Genomic DNA, 22,494 nt, shown 5'->3' with positions numbered 1-22,494 from the left:
GATGGATGGAAGGACGGATGATGGATGGATGGATGGACGGATGGACGGATGGAAGGATGGATGGATGGATGGATGGATGGAAGGACGGATGGAAGGATGGATGGATGGATGGATGGAAGGATGGATGGATGGAAGGACAGATGGAAGGATGGATGGATGGATGGATGGATGGAAGGATGGATGGATGGATGGATGGAAGGATGGATGGATGGATGGATGGAAGGATGGACAGACGGATGGACGGATGGATGGATGAAAGAATGGATGGATGGACGGACGGACAGATGGAAGGATGGACAGACATATGGATGGATGGAAGGATGGATGGATGGACAGACAGACGTATGGATGGATGGAAGGATGGAAGGACGGGTGGAAGGATGGATGGATGGATGGAAGGATGGATGATGGATGGATGGAAGGACGGATGGAAGGATGGATAGATGGATGGATGGAAGGACGGAAGGATGGATGGATGGATGGATGGAAGGATGGATGGATGGATGGATGGATGGAAGGATGGATGGATGGATGGAAGGATGGACAGACGGATGGACGGATGGATGGATGAAAGAATGGATGGATGGACGGAAGGATGGAAGGACGGATAGACGGATGGGTGGATGAATGGATGGACGGATGAAAGGATGGACGGACGGATGGATGAATGATGGATGGATGAAAGGATGGATGGATGGACGGATGGAAGGATGGACAGATGGATGGATGATTGAATGGATGGATGAACGTATGGATGAAAGGATGGATGGATGGACGGATGGAAGGATGGACAGACGGATGGATGAATGAATGGATGGATGAAAGGATGGATGGATGGACGGATGGAAGGATGGACAGACTTATGGATGGACGGAAGGATGGAAGGACGGATGGATGGATGGATGGATGGATGGATGAATGAATGGATGAACGTATGGATGGATGGACGGATGGATGGATGAATGAATGGATGGATGAAAGGATGGATGGATGGACGGATGGACAGACGTATGGATGGACGGAAGGATGGAAGGACGGACAGATGGATGGATGGATGGAAGGATGGACAGACAGATGGATGAATGAATGGATGGATGAACGGATGGATGGATGGATGGACAGACGGATGAATGAATGAATGGATGGATGAACGGATGGATGGACGGACAGATGGTTGGATGAATGGATGGACAGACGGATGAATGAATGAATGGATGAATGGATGGATGAACGGATGGAGAGATGAACGGGTCACTGCCGCCCCTCCGCCCAACACAACAACAGCCGCCAGCGCAACTGTTCCTGCCCTGCTATTTGTAGAGACGCAGCTGCCGCCCCCCCGCCTCACACCTGTTCCCCCCAGTGTCTGCTTTCACAGGCTCCGCTGCTGCTCCGGGGCCACAGGGGCCCCAGTAATGGCACACGCCTCGGGCTTGTCATCGGCTCAAACAGGCCCCATTATGGAGGAGGTGGAGGATTTCTGGACAGCACTTACTGCCAACTTCTGTTTTAGCCATCAGAAAACCTGACATTGTACCTGATGACGGTCGAACTGCTCAAACTGATGACGCTAGATTGACCAAATTGGCCTTAGAGACACTGGATATTTATTTTTTAGCAGATTATCTATTAAGAAATGTTGCAAGTTACACTGTAAAAACAATTTGTAAATAAAACAAAGATTATTGTTTATGAGAAAATACTATAACACTTTACTTTAATGTGTCCGTTACAGTGTAATTATACATTTAATTATTATACATTATACATTTGAGTAATAATAATTACTTTATTTTAAGGTGTCATTGTTACATTGTAATTATATATTTAAGTACATAACTACATGTACTTTACTATAGGGTTAGGGTAGGATTAGGAATTGGTTGAGGGTTAGTTGCATGTAATTATGCATAATTTACTGTTATTACTATGATAAGATACATATGTAACAAGGACACTGTAAAATAAAGTGTTACCTAATTACTATAGGGTTAGGATTAGGGTTAGTTGCATGTAATTATGCACAATTCATAGTAATTACTCTAGTAACTACACGTAATGTGTGTAACTAAGATATTGTAAGATAAAGTGTTACCGAAAATTCTTCGTAATGAATTGTGAAATTTACTAGCAATTTTTACAACAATTTTTTTCAGTGTAGTTTGCAGACCTTTTTTAAATGAGTTGTCTAACTAGCGAATCATGTTTGCAGAAATGCAATAATCACCTTTAGTGAAATTCACAGTATATTCTTAAAACCATAACCCTATAAAGTCTACTTTATCATATTTGATACGCAAATATCCAATCTGATCAAAACTGCTGAAAACCCTGTTGCACATGTACATGCCTTCTGTCGTCGGGTTGGTAGTTTATAGTTTTTAGTAAGTAAAAGATATTATAGTATAATTGTACAAACGTCTTTTTGCTGTGAAATAAATAAACATAAGAATAATTGTTAGTAAAAATTTGCTGCCTTAAATTTTTAAGTACAATCAACTTGGATGTTTGAGTCATTTCAATATAAATGAATCAAAAAAATCATTTTATAACTTATAAAAACTGTTGAAAATTGCCGAACTTATTTTTGACGAGTTAAAGCAATGTAAAAACACATGTTGTCATACATTATTGATCATATCATTATTTTTTAAATTTTTTGCAGTGTAAAATTTCAAGATGAACATTACCGAACTGAAGCAACTAAGATTTATTAGATTATCCAAACATCTTTTTTTCTTTTTTTTTAATGTCATGTTCAAATATGATCATCAGTCGGAAGGTTTATGTGTGCATCTTTTAATCATCATTGTATTGCATTGCTTTATGTTTTAAAACCAGCTTTGATCATTTAAATTTCATCTTACTAAGACAATAATCTTATATTATTGGCAGATATAGAGTGATGACTGATAGGCTATTTATTTGCATTTTCTGTTATAAAGATCTCCTTCATTTGCCATATAAATATTAGCAACTGCACCAAATTGGATATTTTTTCTTTGAATAAAACTGAGCTGTTTTTCTTCCTCCATATTCTCACTCAGTCTGATCTCATGAAAATGCGTCTCTATAGCACGCATTGTGTTTATCGTGCAATTTATACGCGAAAATGAGTTTTTACGTGTGTATGATGCGCAGTTTTCACGTGCATTTGATAATACACACACACACCACTACTAAACCTACCCATGCGTATCATATGCACGTGAAAACTCATTTTCGCGTATGAATTGCACGATAAACACAATGCGTGCTATAGAGACGCATTTAGTGTGACGGGGACGGGGTTACATGAGCCATAAAAGCCTGACGTATCAAAGTATTTGGTCTAAAGGTTCAATAAACTGATATTTCAAGTTGTCGTTACCTGTATGTCAGGCTTTACAGGGTTTAGGGAGAAAGAAGGAAATATGAGTGTATTTTCAGCCTTGAAAGATGTTAAGCAAGCAGAACCGAAGTGACAAACGGCATTAAAGAGAATCACTCATCATGAGGATCTGCTGGAACGTCACAGGAGAAGTGAACCTCGCCGTCTCAGATCCAGAAAGCTTCTCCGTGAGGATAGCGGATGATCCAGCGCTCACACATCAAACGGCCTTTGAAAGCGCAGAGATTGTGCACATGAAAGGCCGTCAGTGTGTGTGTCCTGCACACCCCACTTCTCCTTCAAGGTCCCGTCACTTCAGAGACATAACCAAACCTCCAGGGGCCTGTCCCATGAGGCCGGTTTAGGTTAGGCCAGGTGTGTTTCAGTTTAGTTGGCCAAGCCTGGGTTTTAGGTATTATGAAAGTGGTTTGGCTTTTAGCGTGTTCATCGCCATAGTAACTCACGCTCCACGGCTAACCTGGTCCGGGACAGGTGATGTTCCAGGTAACTGAAATTGGACCAATCAGCTGTGAGCAATGTCTGATGAGTCACTCCAAATTAAAGGTCACTATAGCAAATGATTTTTAAAGACCAAATCGTATGGCTTTTACTAATGCTTATTTAGAATAATCATTTTGTATGATTTAGATATTAGATATACCCTTAATCGATCACATCATGTACCATTTTAGTTGATTAATTATTATTACGCACAGTTTAAATGAATAAATAAATGAAGGTGATATAAATACGCTTTAGAATCAATAGATAAAGCTATAAAATGACTACATGTGATCTTAAATGTTCAATTCTCTCTATACCTTTATCAACTGTATAAATTAACTTTAATTGCACTGATATAGCAATACTTTTTCTTTTAGTTGTCCTCTTTCATAAACTAGTTTTCTTTCTGCTGTGTAAATTTGTTTAAATGCATAATATTTTTCAATCTCGTAATATTCAGCAGAAGAGAGAAGTGAATCGCGCCGCTTCTCTCGCGAGAAATGAATCGCAGTTTCACTCTTTCTCAGCCTGTGATTGGCTGTTCACTGCTGATGTCACAAATAAACTCTTGAACTCAGTATAAAGCCCGAGTTGACAGAGAAAGTTGATGATCAGCATCATGGTACCAACAAAGCCTGGTTGGATTGGACTGGTTTTGTCAACTCAAAACTAATCCTTTAAGTAACCCTGAGTTTGTTAAGCTACCGTCATGGTACAGACCCCAGGGGGCCGGTTCCACAAAGACAGACTTTGACTATGGCTTAGATATAGTAGATAGTCAGACTTCAGATAGACATCTAAATCAGACCGTTGCACAAAGCACTTAAGACTCTGACTATCTTAAGTAGGACTACACTGCAATGCATTCTGGGTAAAATAAGACACTTTTCAAAACTAAAAACATGGCGGATCGAGTAAGCGCATTCAGCCGCTCAGTGCAGTTTACCCCAGCGGATAATATGTGTTTGTTGGAGGAATATAACAGTCACAAGGACATTTTACTTGGGAAATTTAGCGGAGAATGTAGTAATAAGAAGAAATGTTTAAATTATGAGCCATTTTCCCTTTTCTTTTGGCTGTTTGTAATGTAACTGATTGTTACTGCTGGTTGCCACGGTAACATAGAGTCTTAGAACTAAGTTAGCCTGGGGGTAAGGTGTCTGGGGGTAAGTTAGCCTGGGGGTAAACTGTCTAATTTTTTTGGTCTAAGTTAAGTCAGTCTTTATTTTTGTGAAACAGTCTAACTTGCATTAGACTAGTCTATGAGCACATTTTAGACTTGTCTAACACTATAGACCGCTCTAAAATAGCTTTGTGAAACCGGCCCCTGGTCTCTCAGGCGCATGGTTTGGGCTTAGACCTGAATGTATGTGCGGTCATATTCTGCATGTTAAACTGTGCACAGAATACGTGGTTTGCTGAAGAGAAATAAGCCGATGGAAACAAGTCGTTTTCAATTTCTCCGGGTCGTTTGAGGCTCCAAACTTTAATCATTCACACATGACGTGTGACTCAAAGCGTGACAGGTACTCCCGCATGCAACCGGCCAAAACGCAACGTGATACATAATTAAATGCATGTTTTATTTACACTACAGTTTTCTGGAGCGAATGATTACAACAGATCAGTTTATCATTCCATCAGAATATGAATCCAAACCCTCAGCAACACATATATATTTATATATATATAAGGCATTACTACAATATTTACATTTGCTTTTTGTTTTATAAAACTGTACAGAGTCGTGTCAGGAGCAGCAAAAAAAATACAAGACTTTATCTAGGCATAAACTCCCTCTTCTTCAGGGTTTCAGATCCTGTGGAACAATTACAGGTAATGAATAAAATATAGTTTAAAATAGAAAATACCAATAAACAGACACCTGTGACCGCATGTTATTAATTAGTTAGTTACAATGTTTAAATGTATAAATGTTTATTATGAATAATATTTATTATTATTATTAATAATTATGATGGCATTCAATATTTTATAATATTTATAAAATGTATTATGTTAATGTTTACACTACTGTTCAAAAGTTTGGGGTTAGTAAGATTTTTTTTAAATAGAAATTAATACTTTTATTCAGCAACATATTAAATTGATCAAAAGTGACATTTATAATGTTACAAAAGATAAAAAATAAAATAAAAAATAAATTAAGTTTAGAACTCGATGTTCATCAATGAATGCTGAAAATATGTATCATGGTTTCCACAAAAATATGAAGCTGTTAATATATATTTTTTATCATATTAGAATGATTTGTGAAGGATCATGTGACACTGAAGACTGGAGTAATGATGCTGAAAATTCAGCTTTGATCACAGGAATAAATTACACTTTACTATATAATCACATAGAAAACAGTTATTTTAAATTGTAATAATATTTCACAATTTTACTGCAATTTTGATTAAATAAATGCAGTCTTGGTGAGCAGAAGAGACTTCTTACTGACTTCAAATATTTGAATGGTAGTGTATTAGATGTTTTTTTTTTAATGATTTTTAAATGTAATCATTTTTATTGCACTTATTATTATAATCAATAAATGTTTAAACTATTTATTGAGTATTGCCTTATTTTTCATATTGCTGTTGTCGGCGTTTGATAAACCTGATCTAGCTGTCAGATTTTACCGTTTTTTTTTTTTGCTGCTTACATCCCTGTAACATTGTGTGTTTTTGCTTTATGAAAAAAACAGAAAGAATTCAATGTTAATTCAGTGCCAGGCAAACGGCCAACGGATGAACATGTCTGGAGAAAAGATCCAGGATGAAGGTATTTTCCTCAAGACAGCGCTGTGGTTTCTGGAAAAGAACAGTGGAATGTGTTTTTTCATCTCATTAATTGATTTTCCGTCAACTCGCTTCGCCTTTCAACGTTTAATTATCTCAGATAAGAAAAATAATCATAGATCACAGATCAAGCAAACGCATCTAAAAGGTGCTTCAATGGCGTGGTTGGAGTTCTGATCCGCTGTCGGGAATCTTGGCTCCCGTCTCAACGTCAACAGCCGTGAATAGCCTTCTTTCTCAGCGTGTTATTAAACTTCATTAGCATCTATCATTGGTGTTTTGCTGTTTTGATAAGCCCTACCACAGCCATACATCAACGCCGGCTTTCGTGTTTACTGTCGGAGTCGCACCCTGGATCAGTGCTGTGTTTGGAAACGTTATTAATGATCCCTGCTTGACCGAAACGGGTCCGAACGACACCATCTGTGAGAGCGCTGACCATGAAAACAATCAAATAATGCATCCAAATAATGAAAGACGGACAGTTTAGCTTGGATTAGGAGATTCTGAGCATCTCCACACAACCACTTTTCCCACTTCGCTACTCATATGATGTTCAGTTTGTAGTCAGAAACAGGAAACACCAAGCTCTTCTGCTCGGACTCCGTTTCCCACAATGCATTGCACGAGTTGTCCATACGAGCATGTCATTGGCTCTCGTCCATGCTGACGCACGGCCGCTTCATGACGGTGACGCGAGAGCTGTACTGACTGGGTCTCTGCAATAGCTCTGGCTTGGGCTGGAAATGCTCCATTAGGATCTTCAGGATGTTCTCCAACTTCACGTCCATCTGAAGCACCTACAAAACACACAGACACATGTCAGGCCACGTCTGCATTAATCCACATACAAAACGCTCTCCGTCCACCAAAAGTTTCAAAACCGGGAAAAACTCCCATTTATCGCAAAAAAAGTTTTTCCGCTCGCATGAGGAGGTTTTTCAGGCAATTCGAAAAATAAATATTTCACAAATCTGCAATGGAAACAGTTTTTGTGCATTTACAGGTCACCTGACGTAGATGACGCGGTGTGTTTGGACAGAATACGAGACAGAGCTCTTTATTAAATTCATAAAAGACAAAAGAATTACAGGAATACTGGATTCTAAACCTCAAATAAATGCCACAATCAAGACCTCGAAGCAGAAATGAGTGAGAAACACCCAGAAACACCTCATATGTGCCGCTCGCAAGTATAATAAGGGTCGTTCCTCACCATTAATGCTTGGAAAACACACATACATCTCCTTTGATTAATAATAATGGCCAGTGCAGTGGCTGGGATATAGTACATAAACCTACCAACGTCCATTACCATGGTTTTTGGAATGATTTTACTGATCGCGAGAGGAAAACATTTAGTTTTAGTCGCATAACATCAGTTAATGGAAACGCCGTCATTCGCAATAGTTTTTTGTCGACATTTAGAAAAAAAATCGCAAAAGTTTTGCACAAATCTGTAATGGAAACGCGCCTAATGATGTCAGACTGTACGACAGTCAAGACCAAGCGTGCCGCACAAGCCCTGAAAAGTGAAGCCAAAACTGCAATCAATTTTGAAAAAAGTGTGCAGAATCCACTCTCCCTGAGTGCATTCTGCGAGAGTGAGGGGGCGGGGCCTTGATTTCACGGCTTTACTTCCTGCTCACTACTGCGCAGGTCTGGTCCCGAGATCGCTACTGCGCAGACTCAAGGTCCAATATGTCAGCGCCATATCGGGACACTGGCGGCTTCAGTTCTCATCAATGGAAGAGGGCGAAGGGGCGTCGTCCATCTTTTTTTACAGTCTATGGTCAAGACGCGTTAAATCGGTGATGTGCGCTGCGTTACACGCGGAATTGAAATGGCGGCTACAAAGAAATCTCTAACGTTCATTTTGGTCATGGCCAGTCTTGAAACAAAGACAATGTGAAGGTGGTCGTAGGAGAATCACGGCAGGACTGAGAGTCAAATCTTCTGACTCCGCCAGAAATTCGTCTGAGGTAAAAATGTATCGCAATAGTCATTAATTCGGCTATCGGTGAACATGTTAAACTAGCGATCAAAGACTTCAGATTTGAGCCTAGGATCAGAGGAATCTTTTAGGATTTGCAAAGTTTGTCTCAGACGGTCAAATCTCGGGTGTGCACCCGGTTTTAGACGTCGGAAAACGCTGCAATCATCTTACTACGCGTGGGTAAAATGTGACAAAAGCTCATACAGAGAGGTCAGAGGTCAAGTTCTCATGACATATTTCTGCCAAGATCATTTTATTAGCAAAATACCTCACCACTAACAGAGAGATGGCCAAACCGCAACTCCACGTTTGGTCTAAAAACGCAAATCTGTCACAACAACTCTCTAAATGTTTGGCGTGGTAATGGATATGACATTGTTGATATGTTTGGTCTTGGTCGAATAGTACTTGGTCAAGTACGGGATTTACTACCAATACACACACGACACACTGCTGTGAGCAAGTAAGACATGCTGCTGCTGTACAATATAGCGTACATGAATTACCCGTAGCAGATCTATACAGGTGGAGCTGGGGAAGGAGGAGGGTTTCTGAAAGCGTACTTCAACTCATACAGCAAATGCTGACAGTATTTGAAGGTTGAGCTGCGAGCTCATTGGCTACTGATACAGCAGGAACCAATCAGCTGTGTCCTATAAACGATGATGTGATTGCAAGCAGAATGAGTTAAGGACCAATCAGTCTGCGCCATCTAGAGTTTCATGACAGAACTTTGTATTTGCCCTCATGTTTTGTCGCAGGGCAACAATTGCTTTGCATCTTTGCATGAATGCCATAACATGGATAACATCCAGAAGATCTATTTTCAGCAACACTGTGAAAGTGAATAGCACATCGCAGGCACATACTGGTATAAACATAGATATCTATCAGTACAATATGCGTCACATGACTAAACGTGCATCATCGTTTTCAAAAACCTCCATTCTCATATTTGTTCACTTGGGAGAGCGTCTTCAAAAATCTAAATTTTCGCAAATCATGTCTCAATATGAACTGAAGGCCAAAGCGTAGAGAAAATTATGCGTTTTCACATGTATGTGGATTAGACGTGGCCTCAGCTGAGAAATAAAGCTGTTTTTCTAGTTCATTTCAGGGTTTAGATTTAGGGTGGCGTGGTTGTGTTGTCCCAAATCCGGGATACTAAGTAAAAAGGTTGAAGGTTCAAGCCGTGCAAGGGGTTAATCCATGAACAATCACCATTGTGCTCCAGTGAGGCACTTAACCTCAGGTTATGACACACGATTGTTTAACCCCTAAGAGTCTGAAAATCAGGCTAACATCTCTTCATTGTGTCCACCGTTATTTTAACAAAACATTACTTTTAAACACTAAAAGTAGGAACTGCATTAACAGTCATAAAAGTCAGTTTAACCCTTGACACACATTAATCTTAACATCAAAATAAATAAAATGAAGCCTATTTTAAGGGCCATTTATGACATTTTTCATTAACATAATATTTTTTTATTAAATTTAGCCTAGAAGGTAAAAAATATACTTAATAAATAAATGATTATTATTTTTTTTATTTTTTTTTTGCAATATATTAATGAGAATTTGGGGTGAAAATTGTCATGAAAATAATGTCACCCTAAAAATAATTTCTTATATTGATACACAATGTATTGCCACCATATCGGTTATTTGAAAATTGTGTTTACTGTATTTTATTTATTGCATCGTACATTATTTAATTTGCCTATCCTAGCTTATTTTTTATCTTCTATTTAAAAAAAAATTCTTGAAGAGCTCTTTACCTGTTATTGGCTACCTTTTGGGACCTCAACATACTTAGTAAAAAGGACCATGTCAAAGATATTTAGAAAAATCCTAAATCAAATGTGTTTTGAGAAAGGGTCAAAATTTGACAATCACAACATACATCAAACAATATGATTTGGAATCATATATATATATATATATATATATATATATATATATGTATGTATGCATGTATGTATGTGTGTGTGTGTGTGTTTGTGTAATGTAATGTAACGTAACGTCATGTGACATTAACACAAATTGTCAGAAACAACCTCTCCTGCATGAGTGTTTTTCTTTCAGAATGGGTCATTTATTCAGATAGCTACTACCAGTTTATGAGCCCTTGCGTGCCATTATTTATGCATCACACACACACACACACACACACACACACACACACACACACACACACACAAACAGGCCGCCCGTAACATGAAACGCCAACACAAGCCATGAGAAGCTCTGAGCTCAACAGTGCGTTGTTTCACAGCGAGCCGACATAAATATATTTTCATAAAGAGAAGGAACATTGACTGCTTGTTAGAGGGGAAATATAAATCTGAACCATAAACATGTCATTGATAATCTACGGCATTATCTGCATTCCCCAGCGGCGCTCTCCGCTCAGATTAGGCATTCCTCTGGTCTGTGGAGCCGGAGCACGCTGACCCACGCAGACCCCTGGAAAAACAACCCTGAAACAGACACACAAATTGTGCTTGGACTGCAAATTCACCTCGCAAACTTCAGTGTTTCATAGAGCGCTCTGAGAGCAGGGCGTGGGCTTGATGCTTTACGTCCAGCAATCAAAGCCAGAATGAACCACAAAGGTGTTTGCTTGTTCCTTTTTCTTTTAATGCTAAAACATTCCAGTTTCTCCTGCAAAACAAAACAAAAACAAAAAAAGAAACAGATTCCTTTCTTAAACTGTTTATTAATCTTAATTTCCAAGTCAGCATATCTAAATAATACATTTGTTTGGTTTATATATTGCAGTTTACATTAGTTTGTTTAATGCACACTGAAAGGTAGCAGTTATCATATCTTCAAATCCTTGAAACAAGATGCATTTACTTGAAAAGCAAGCAACATTTATTAATATGTTGTTTTAAGGATGTTTAAAAATCTCACACCTCAACGACCGCAGCTTCTCAGACACTTGAGTTTTGCTCCACTAAATAGTAAATAGTTTCTCTATGAGTTTGCCAGCTGGATGTTTTCCCCCTGAAGATTAAATGCAGAACAGCAGACAGACTTCGCTTCCTTTGAGTCGACGATCTATCATGGTTAAGTCAATAATGATTCTGTCTTGGTGAGCTCTGAGAAGAGCAGCCGATAGGAGTTGTGGGACGGTTCCTCAGCGGGTCTGGATGAGCAGCCGATAGGAGTTGTGGGACGGTTCCTCAGCGGGTCTGGAAGAGCAGCCGATAGGAGTTGTGGGACGGTTCCTCAGCGGGTCTGGATGAGCAGCCGATAGGAGTTGGGGGACGGTTCCTCAGCGGGTCTGGATGAGCAGCCGATAGGAGTTGGGGGACGGTTCCTAAGCGGGTCTGGATGAGCAGCCGATAGGAGTTGTGGGACTGTTCCTCAGCGGGTCTGGAAGAGCAGCCGATAGGAGTTGTGGGACGGTTCCTCAGTGGGTCTGGATGAGCAGCCGATAGGAGTTGGGGGACGGTTCCTCAGCGGGTCTGGATGAGCAGCCGATAGGAGTTGGGGGACGGTTCCTCAGCGGGTCTGGATGAGCAGCCGATAGGAGTTGGGGGACGGTTCCTCAGCGGGTCTGGATGAGCAGCCGATAGGAGTTGTGGGACTGTTCCTCAGCGGGTCTGGATGAGCAGCCGATAGGAGTTGGGGGACGGTTCCTCAGCGGGTCTGGATGAGCAGCCGATAGGAGTTGTGGGACTGTTCCTTAGCGGGTCTGGAAGAGCAGCCGATAGGAGTTGTGGGACGGTTCCTCAGTGGGTCTGGATGAGCAGCCGAGAGGAGTTGTGGGACGGTTCCTCAGCGGGTCTGGATGAGCAGCCGATAGGAGTTGGGGGACGGTTCCTCAGCGGGTCTGGATGAGCAGCCGATAGGAGTTGTGGGACTGTTCCTTAGCGGGTCTGGAAGAGCAGCCGATAGGAGTTGGGGGACGGTTCCTCAGCGGGTCTGGATGAGCAGCCGATAGGAGTTGTGGGACGGTTCCTCAGCGGGTCTGGATGAGCAGCCGATAGGAGTTGGGGGACGGTTCCTCAGCGGGTCTGGATGAGCAGCCGATAGGAGTTGTGGGACTGTTCCTTAGCGGGTCTGGAAGAGCAGCCGATAGGAGTTGTGGGACGGTTCCTCAGTGGGTCTGGATGAGCAGCCGAGAGGAGTTGTGGGACGGTTCCTCAGCGGGTCTGGATGAGCAGCCGATAGGAGTTGGGGGACGGTTCCTCAGCGGGTCTGGATGAGCAGCCGATAGGAGTTGGGGGACGGTTCCTCAGCGGGTCTGGATGAGCAGCCGATAGGAGTTGTGGGACTGTTCCTCAGCGGGTCTGGATGAGCAGCCGATAGGAGTTGTGGGACGGTTCCTCAGTGGGTCTGGATGAGCAGCCGATAGGAGTTGTGGGACTGTTCCTCAGCGGGTCTGGATGAGCAGCCGATAGGAGTTGTGGGACGGTTCCTCAGCGGGTCTGGATGAGCAGCCGATAGGAGTTGTGGGACGGTTCCTCAGTGGGTCTGGATGAGCAGCCGATAGGAGTTGTGGGACGGTTCCTCAGCGGGTCTGGATGAGCAGCCGATAGGAGTTGTGGGACTGTTCCTCAGCGGGTCTGGATGAGCAGCCGATAGGAGTTGTGGGACGGTTCCTCAGCGGGTCTGGATGAGCAGCCGATAGGAGTTGTGGGACGGTTCCTCAGCGGGTCTGGATGAGCAGCCGATAGGAGTTGTGGGACGGTTCCTCAGCGGGTCTGGATGAGCAGCCGATAGGAGTGGTGGGACGGTTCCTCAGCGGGTCTGGATGAGCAGCCGATAGGAGTCGTGGGACGGTTCCTCAGCGGGTCTGGATGAGCAGCCGATAGGAGTGGTGGGACGGTTCCTCAGCGGGTCTGGATGAGCAGCCGATAGGAGTTGTGGGACGGTTCCTCAGCGGGTCTGGATGAGCAGCCGATAGGAGTTGTGGGACGGTTCCTCAGCAGGTCTGGATGAGCAGCCGAGAGGAGTCGTGGGACGGTCCCTCAGCAGGTCTGGATGAGCAGCCGTTGATGAAGCGTTGGCTTGTTTAGAATCGCTCGACTTCACACCGTCTCTTCATGTCAGATTAAAGCTGGGATCGTAGCCAGAGATTCAGATCCAGAAAACGGCTAAAGAAACTGTTTTGGTGTTTTCTTTCTTTCTGTCTAGGCCTATCTATCTATCATCTATCTATCTGATAGTCTGTCTATCTTTCTCTCTGTCTATCTTTCTCTCTGTCTGTCTATCTGTCTGTCTGTCTGTCTGTCTGTCTGTCTGTCTATCTATCTATCTATCTATCTATCTATCTATCTATCATCCATTCATCCATCTATCCTCCTTGATCTTTCTCTAGTTTGTTTGTTTTGTTGTTTGGTGTTTTATCTTTAATTTTCCTACTGTTCTTTTTTCTATCTTGCCGTACTTCATTCATCCATTCATTATTTCCTTTTCCTTCTTGTTTGATTCTTTTTAGTTCGTTTGATGGCCTTTCTTTTCTTTCTTTTCAAATCCCTCTGCTTTACTTCTTTCATTTATCATTTTTCACTTCCATCGCTCCATTCCTCCTCCCGCTGTCCTTCTCCAGTCTTCTGAAGTTTTCTTTTTTCAGACACAAAGAACATATTGTATGTGTCACCCTTAAACGGACTCGTTCATCTCGGCTGAAGGGCGTTGCGGTGAATCTGAGTCAGTTCAGCTCCAACACACCTCAACCGGCTGTCTGATCAGTGTGTGCAAAAATGAATTGAGCTTGACTAGTTTGACAGGTTTGTTCAGATTGTTTGAGTATTTTTAACTCAGAGCTCTGAGACAGTTTGACTGGAGACGGCTGCCGATGTGAACATGTTTATCTGCCAGTATGGGGGCTGTGGTCGTACTGGTGTTGAAGACATGTGATATGAGGACAGCTGTCACGAAACACATGCAGGGACCCCAGACTACACGACTGACGTCACTGAACACCCCAGCATTCATGCACTTCATTTGCCCTCTGTGCAACCATTCACTGGACTCATATTCACAATATGCTAAACAGCCAAAAATAAGTCACAAATCTAATGGGCATCATTCAGAGTTTGATGAAGAATGCCTTTCAAATGACAATTTAGTTCCTGAATATCAATCGAAGTAGGAAATAGGAATGCAGAATTGAAATATAAATTTTAATGGAACTTGAATAAAAAATTACTGAAAATATCACTAATTTTCAAGACAAACTTTGAATGGATGAATGGATGGATAGATAGACTGAAAAATGGATGAACAGATAGATGGATGGATAGCTAGATGGATGGATACACGGATAGACAGATGGACAGATGGATAGATACATGGATGGATGGATAGTCGGATAGAGAGATGGACAGACATAGATAGATAGATAGATAGATAGATAGATAGATAGATAGATAGATAGATACTGTCTTTCTATTCATCCATCCATCTGTCTATCTGTCTATCTATCTATCTATCTATCTATCTATCTATCTATCTATCTATCTATGTCTGTCCATCTCTCTATCCGACTATCCATCCATCCGTGTATCTATCATCCATCTGCCCATCTGTCTATCCATCTATCTATCATCCATCCGTCCGTCCGTCCGTCCGTCCGTCTGTCTATCTATCTATCTATCTATCTATCTATCTATCAACACACGTTTTCAGGTCAACATTCAAAGTATATAGATCGAATAAACAAACTAACAAACAAAGGAAGGAAAGAATCAGAGCACCTTGAGACACTCTCTAATAAGTGTGCCAAATTTCACAACTTCTTGGCCTCGTCCCTGAAAGAAAGAAGGAAAAAAAAGAAAGAAAGAAAAAAAGAAAGGGGGGAGGCCTGTTCTGTGGAACAGGAAGAGTATCAGAAGCACCTGACGCACATGATAAGTATCAAAGTCTTTGCCACGCGCCGCGACACGGCGGTCAGAGGCGTTCCAGGCCGAGGCTTATCTCTCGCTCTCAAAGCTGCTTTTGTTTCTCCGTTTCACTACAATCTCCAGCAGAACAAACGTCTTTCACTCACACACTCGCAGGACAGAGCAACACACATCAGGTCCGCGCGACATCGCCATCGTTCCCACAATGCACAGGGAGAACCAAAACAAACAAAAATTTAAAAGTTATGCTTTTAAATGGATAGTTTGCCTACAAATAAAAATAAAAATAGTTATAATTTACTCATGATGTTGACTTTCTGTGCAACACAGAATCATTACTATTGATCACCATTCACGTGTGTCTTGCAAAGATTTAACCAACGAAAAGTATTAAAAAGACCTTGTAACTCCATTGGCTCCTCAAACTGTCAGTCAAACCTCATAACTCCGCCCACCTCTATCGTGAATGAAGTGCCGCACACATTTCAGAGCGTTTCTGCTTGTTTGCAATGCAATTATTCAAAATAAAGAACTGATATTTGAACGAGTACTCAAGAAACACTATATTTATATATTCTTAAATAGCTTATAGGCTACGTAGCACTTTGTCTTTAATTAATAACATGAGAATTTGGCCAAATGAGAGAAAAAAACTGAGCGCCACATAGCTATAATAAACTTCATAACCTGTAAGTTGATGAAAATATAATGCAACGCTCTTACTTCCTCAGACGCAGATCTAACGACTGACAAAAGAACGTTTGTGAAAAATTCTCAGAAATACGCTGGTCTAAAAACCTCGTAACTCCATTTGAGCTTGATTTTGGAAAAATATTAATAATATAATGACACATGCAAGTGTTCGGCCTTATATAAAGCCTCAATATCAACTTTGAAAACGCAGCGTTTAATTTTTTATATGTTAACTTTTCCTCACACAAAGCATCAAATGAATTATAGAATATGGTACAGAAGTCATACAGACGACTGCTATGATGGTTTAATGGCACTTTCTGGAGCTCGACAGCCATTGGTCACCATCCATTTACATTATATGGAAAAGAGCAGCATGAACATTCTGCTAAACATCTTTTTTATTTCACGGATGCAAGAAGGGCAAACACACTGAAAACTGTAAAACAACACCAGTAATTTTTGTTTTGTTTATAACTTTTTAAAGTGCAGGTTTGGAATGACTAAACACACTTTGGATGGACTGTTCCTTTAAAGACAGCAAGTTTCATGTTTCATTATGATTTAAGCACCACCAGTCATAAAAAGATAAACTTAAAACACATAAAAAGTAATTAAAAAACACAATTTATACTGGAATAACCGCAAACTGAACCTAAAAAAAAAAAAACGCAGCATAAAAATAAGGTGCTTATATCAGGCAGAATATATTCGGTGCAGTTTTACTGCTGTGACCCGCAATAAAAATGGTTGAAAATGACACGAGTAAATTGAACTTGGCCTCATTCTCGGTCACATTTGGCTGAACGTTTCTCCACAAAGAGACTTTCAATGGCAACAAAACAGAACTGCTTCTCCTGCTGTAAAATATTCACCAGTAAATCTTCTTTCTCTGTTGATATATTTCCTTCTAGATTAATTTGGGTTTGTAGTTTATTAACGTCGCCTGAATGGACGTGTTTAGGGGCCAGTTGGCCCTTTAAACATTTGCGCAGACAGACAGCTGAGCGTCTCTCTTTAATGGTCCCTGTGGCGGCCCGAGGGCAGGCGTGGTCACAGACCCCCTTTCATACACTCGCTATGGGGTGAAGGTGTGTGTGTGTGTGTGTGTGTGTGTGTGTGTGTGTTTCTGGCCTCTGAAACACTGCTTTATTTGCACAGTCACCTCTGAAATATGTCCACATGGCACTGAGATCTGCTCAATATTGTGCACGTTATAAGCTTTTGATTGGAAAACTGCGTCATTTATTGTTTATAAAAACATCCAAATGAAAGAAAATGTAAATAATTGCATTTTGCATGAAGAAAAACTAGTTTTTAGGAACAGTAAAAAAAAAATGCAATTCATTTTCATGAGATTTAAGCACATCAACTCTTAATTTTAAATAATTGGTTACATTTTTTTGAATTACTGTACAAAAATACACAAATAACTCTATATAATAATACATATTAATATAATCAAAAAATTTATATAATACATATTTTTTATATTATTAAAAAGTAAACTAAAAAAGTATTAATAAAAAATAATTAAATAAAAATAAAGCAAAAATAAACATGATGTATAAATACTATTAGAAAATTAGATTTCATGCAATATGATATTTTCATGACATTTAAGCACATTTTCTCAATCAAATTTCAATAATAAAAATGGAATTCTCATTACTGTAAAAAAATAAATACTAGAATATTACAGATTAATACAAATTAATTAATGCCATATTATAACTATAACAAAAATAGACAAAAATAAACATTACCATGAGGTATAAATACTCTAAAAATAATTAAAATCAAATAATTGAATTAAACAGCACACACACACGCACACACACACAGGGGCACAAGTGTCATATAAACGTGAGTGTGTGAGGACAGATGCAGTATTTTGAGCCTGTAGGGGCTTGTTGACTGAACACTTGTTTCTTTATAGACTGACAGCTGTTAAACCACACCCACTCACTCGACTCCGCCTCCCGCTCGTCAAGCCAAATCAATTACATCTTCTGTGAAGCCCTAATTAAAGCAACAGCCTATGATTACCACAACCGTCCAACAAAACGCCAACACCAACCGAATCACTTCATCAGATCATCACGACCGTGTCCTGAAGAACTGCTGGAGAACTGAAGGACCCAGACAGGGCCGAGAGGAAAGTGAATCACCGTACGGTCTGTTTGTGCAGGTGTCTGAGGAAGTGGAGGTGCCCGTCGTCACGTCAACGGAAAATCAAACACTGTGTGAATGTCATATTTCAGCATTCCAGCCGCGACCATCATGAACCTCAGCTGATCATTTCTCAAGAAGAGGAACAACAGCGAACGTGAACTAAGAGAGAGTGAAACTCTGACTGCAGTAATCCGAATTTCTAGATATAAGTTGTATAAATTAAAATGTGTTGGAAAATTTGTGGTCAGTAGCCTACGATTATTTTTTTTTTTTTAAGAAATTAATACTTTTATTCAGCACTAAATTGATCAAAAGTGACAGTAAAGAAATTTATGACGTCAAAAATTATTAAAAATAAATAAAATAAATGCTGTTCTTTTGAACTTTCTGTCCATCAAAGAATCCTGGAAAATGAAAATGTATCACGGTTTCCACGTAAATATTAACAATGTTTTCAACATTGATAATAATCATCATATTAGAGTGATTTCTGAAGGATCATGTGACACTGAAGACTGGAGTAATGATGATGAACATTCAGCTTTGATCACAGGAATAAATTACATTTGAACATATTTTCAAATCGTAAAAATATATTTAAAAAAAATAATGTATTTTTTATCAAATAAATGCAGCGCTAATGAGCAGAAGAGACTTCTTTCAAAAACATAAAAAAATATTACCAACCTCCAAACTTGATTATGAAATTAACATAAATGAATAACAAACAATACTATAAGTCAGGATAAATTAATAAATGCTGTTAAAATGTTTATCCTTATTTGATGCATTAAATGTTAGCATTACAAAACCCCACAACACGAGTGGCAAGCTCGATGTATAAGTCACAAAGCAGGAATTCTGGAATTTCCCCGCCGATAACCGCCAGAAACACGAAACTAATTAATCTTTAGATCGCAAACAATTCACAGAATGCTGCGTTCACACTCAAACACGATCAGCTTCCAGAGAAACACTGAGTCTGGAAGAGGGGAAATGATGTCACTCGGGTCATTTAAATATCTCACGGGAAAAATGTCCTGACTGTAAGCGTGTGAACAGAATACAGAAGAATGAAACGTGACCAGAGGTGATTGAGTTTCACATTTCAGCTTTGGTTTCTCCCACGGGTTCATCTTTTCCTCTTCTTTAATGAACGTCCTGACACCTTCCTGTCCGCTTTACTCAGTGAGATGAGGCCGTTCACACGGGTTCACAAACAGCAACTCAATGAACAGAGAAAATTCGTTTGTAAAAATGTAGGCGTACTTGATAAACTCGATTCACTTGCAGAAAATGTGATGTAATGGACAAAGATGACGACCTGTTACACGTGTACATCGATTATAGTTATGAACTTACTGGACTGTAAGAAGGCCAAGGACGGACACTTGAAGTTTTAAAGACTTGATACGTTTTATTACCCTATTATTGTGATGTTGAACAGGTAAAAAACTGGGGTGGGGCAAATTATGAAATATTAATTAAAATGGATAATTAATAAAAAAATAAAAAATAAAATAAAATAAATAAATAAATAAATAAATGCGTGATTTGTTTACAGTAATCCAATTAATGTGCAATAAGAAAGTAAATAGGAGCAATTCTGACTTAATTATGACTTTACAAAAATGCTTATTAATATACATGATATAAAACTGGAGATCATTCTGGTGATTGAATTGAAAAATGTAGATACACTGACATACAAAAGACTGGGGTCAGGGGTTTTGATGGTTTTTTTTTTTTTTATGAAATAAATACTTTTATTCATCGGGGCGGCATTAAATTGATCAAAAGTAATAGTAAAAAAAACATTTATAATTTTACAAAAGATTCTATTTCAAATAAATACTGTTCTTTTGAACATTCTATTTATCAAAGAAACCCGGGAGAAAAAAAAAAGTTTCCACAAAAATATCATTTTTTATATTTGATAATCATAAATGTTTCTTGAGCATCAAATCATCAAATTAGAATGATTTCTGAAGGATCATGTGACACTGAAGACTGGAGTAATGATGCTTTGATCACAGGAATAAATTACATTTGAACATATTCACATAGAAAACACTTTTTTTAAATTGTATATTTCAAAATAAATAATATTTCACTGTTTTACTGCATTTTTTTGTCAAATAAACGCATAATATTTGACCAAGATATGACGATTTATAAAAAAAAAATAAAAAAAATTCTTACAAACCCCAGTGTATCTGATATAAAAGAAACAAATACATTTTATTCTGCTTATTATTAATAAATGCAACTAATTATTGAGCACTGCCTTATGGTTTATGATAGTGTAATTAAATATGTACAGCTAAATAAATCATAACAGCTCATCATGATGCACAAATGGGCTGATTCTGTCCCAGTCCTCTTGATGTCCTACTGAATATCGGGAATTACGTCACATTACGGAAGTGAATGGAGGAGTTTTGAAGGATTCTGAACCTCCGCTTGACCTCAGTCACGTTTCTCACACAAACTCGCTCTTTGTCCTCCATGTGTCAGCAGGACACTCCTGTCTCTCGTCCCTTTTTTGTCCATTTCCAGTGCAGGTTTGGTCTCTGTCGGTGTCGGGGCCAGAGGTATTATTAGGCTGTGGGTAAACAGGAGCAGCGCCCGTCTCCCCCTCCTCCCCTTCAGCGCTGAAAGAACACAGTCAGGGAGAAGCACAGGCCTCTTTTAGCACCAGTGTTTACTCAGGCCGACAGAAATAGAGTCACGGAGGAAATAAATACAGGTAACGCTTTCAGATTCAGAGATTTCTATTCTGGAATAAGGAGTCGCTCCGGTGGGTCTCGGGGACGTGTGACGGGCGGATGCCGCTTATATCTCAGAAACGAGAATGAAACAACACGACTGTGGCTGGGCTTATAAATATCTGAATAGGAAAATGGTCATTAGCATCTAAGATTGTTTCTGGAAGAAGTCTCTTCTGCTCACCAACGCTGCATTTATTTGATCAAAACACAGTAGAAATGTGGATATATTTTTATAATTTAAAATGCGTGTTTAAATGTAATTTATTCCTGTGATCAAAGCTGAATTTTCAGCATCATTACTCCAGTCTTCAGTGTCACATGATCCTTCAGAAATCACTCTAATATGATGATTTGATGCTCAAGAAACATTTATGATTATTATCAATGTTGAAAACAGATTTTTGTAGAAACCGTGATACTTTTAATTTTTCAGGATTCTTTGATGAATAGTAAGTTCAAAAGAACAGCATTTATTTGAAATAAAAATATTTTGTAACATTATAAATGGCTTTACTGTCACTTTCTATCAATTTAAAGTGACGTTGCTTAATTAAATTATTAATTTCTTAAAAATCTTACTGACCCCAAACTTTTTAATTAAAGTGTACATTGTAGGCCTATGTGTATGTGTACAATGGGATCCAAAACTCTGAGACCACTTATACAAGTGCTTATAAAATGCACATATACATATATATATATACTGTATATACACGCATATATAAGCCTCTAAGTGCCATCTGAAATTTTCTTCTAAAATTTGATTTTTTAATCAAGCTCGTACATTTAGGTTCAGTAATTAAATTTTAATGACAATTAATAGGTCATTTTCATTGCCATTAAAGTGAAATAACTGAACATAAACATACAAGCTTGATAAAAATGATCATTCTAGAAGAAAATTTCGCATCTGAAGTCTTCATATATACTGCAACAGAAAAGAATACTTCATACATCATAAACTTACGGTATGGAATGAATAAGATATAATGGAATGAAACTGATGAGAATGGAATGAAGTGTAACTGAACACAACACTGTAAAAAAAAAATTACGGTAAAATACCGGCAGCTGTGATTGCCATAAATTTACTGTAAAAAATACGGTAGCAACATTTTAGATTTGAAAGACTTAACTTAAATTTACAGTAATAAACCGTATTTAATTATCTGATATAATTTTAATTTACTGACCTATTGAAGTATTAATATCTGTTTTGTACCAATAGTAATACACTGACAACCACCAATCACAGTGGAGATGATAATCACATGATGATTTAAAGCTCATCACAAGCACAGCTTTAACACGAAAG

At 39.2% G+C, this 22,494-nt stretch overlaps 1 protein-coding gene across 1 annotated transcript in view; it reads right to left on the bottom strand.

Moving 5' to 3' along the window:
• Positions 1-5,438: 5,438 nt before the first annotated feature.
• Positions 5,439-22,494, bottom strand: part of kcnq1.2 (potassium voltage-gated channel, KQT-like subfamily, member 1.2) — a 153,725-nt gene continuing 136,669 nt past the window's right edge. Inside the window, exon 19 of the mRNA XM_082160658.1 lies at positions 5,439-7,481. Within this exon, the coding sequence (XP_082016784.1) occupies positions 7,329-7,481 (153 nt within the window). The 3' untranslated portion in view covers positions 5,439-7,328. The remainder of the gene's footprint in view (positions 7,482-22,494) is intronic.

The sequence above is a fragment of the Leuciscus leuciscus genome, assembly GCF_965113295.1.
Source record: "Leuciscus leuciscus genome assembly, chromosome: 25".
Lineage (NCBI taxonomy): Eukaryota > Metazoa > Chordata > Actinopteri > Cypriniformes > Leuciscidae > Leuciscus > Leuciscus leuciscus.
The sequence above is the reverse complement of the archived record's forward strand: the minus strand, read 5'-3'. Positions and strand labels throughout refer to the sequence as shown.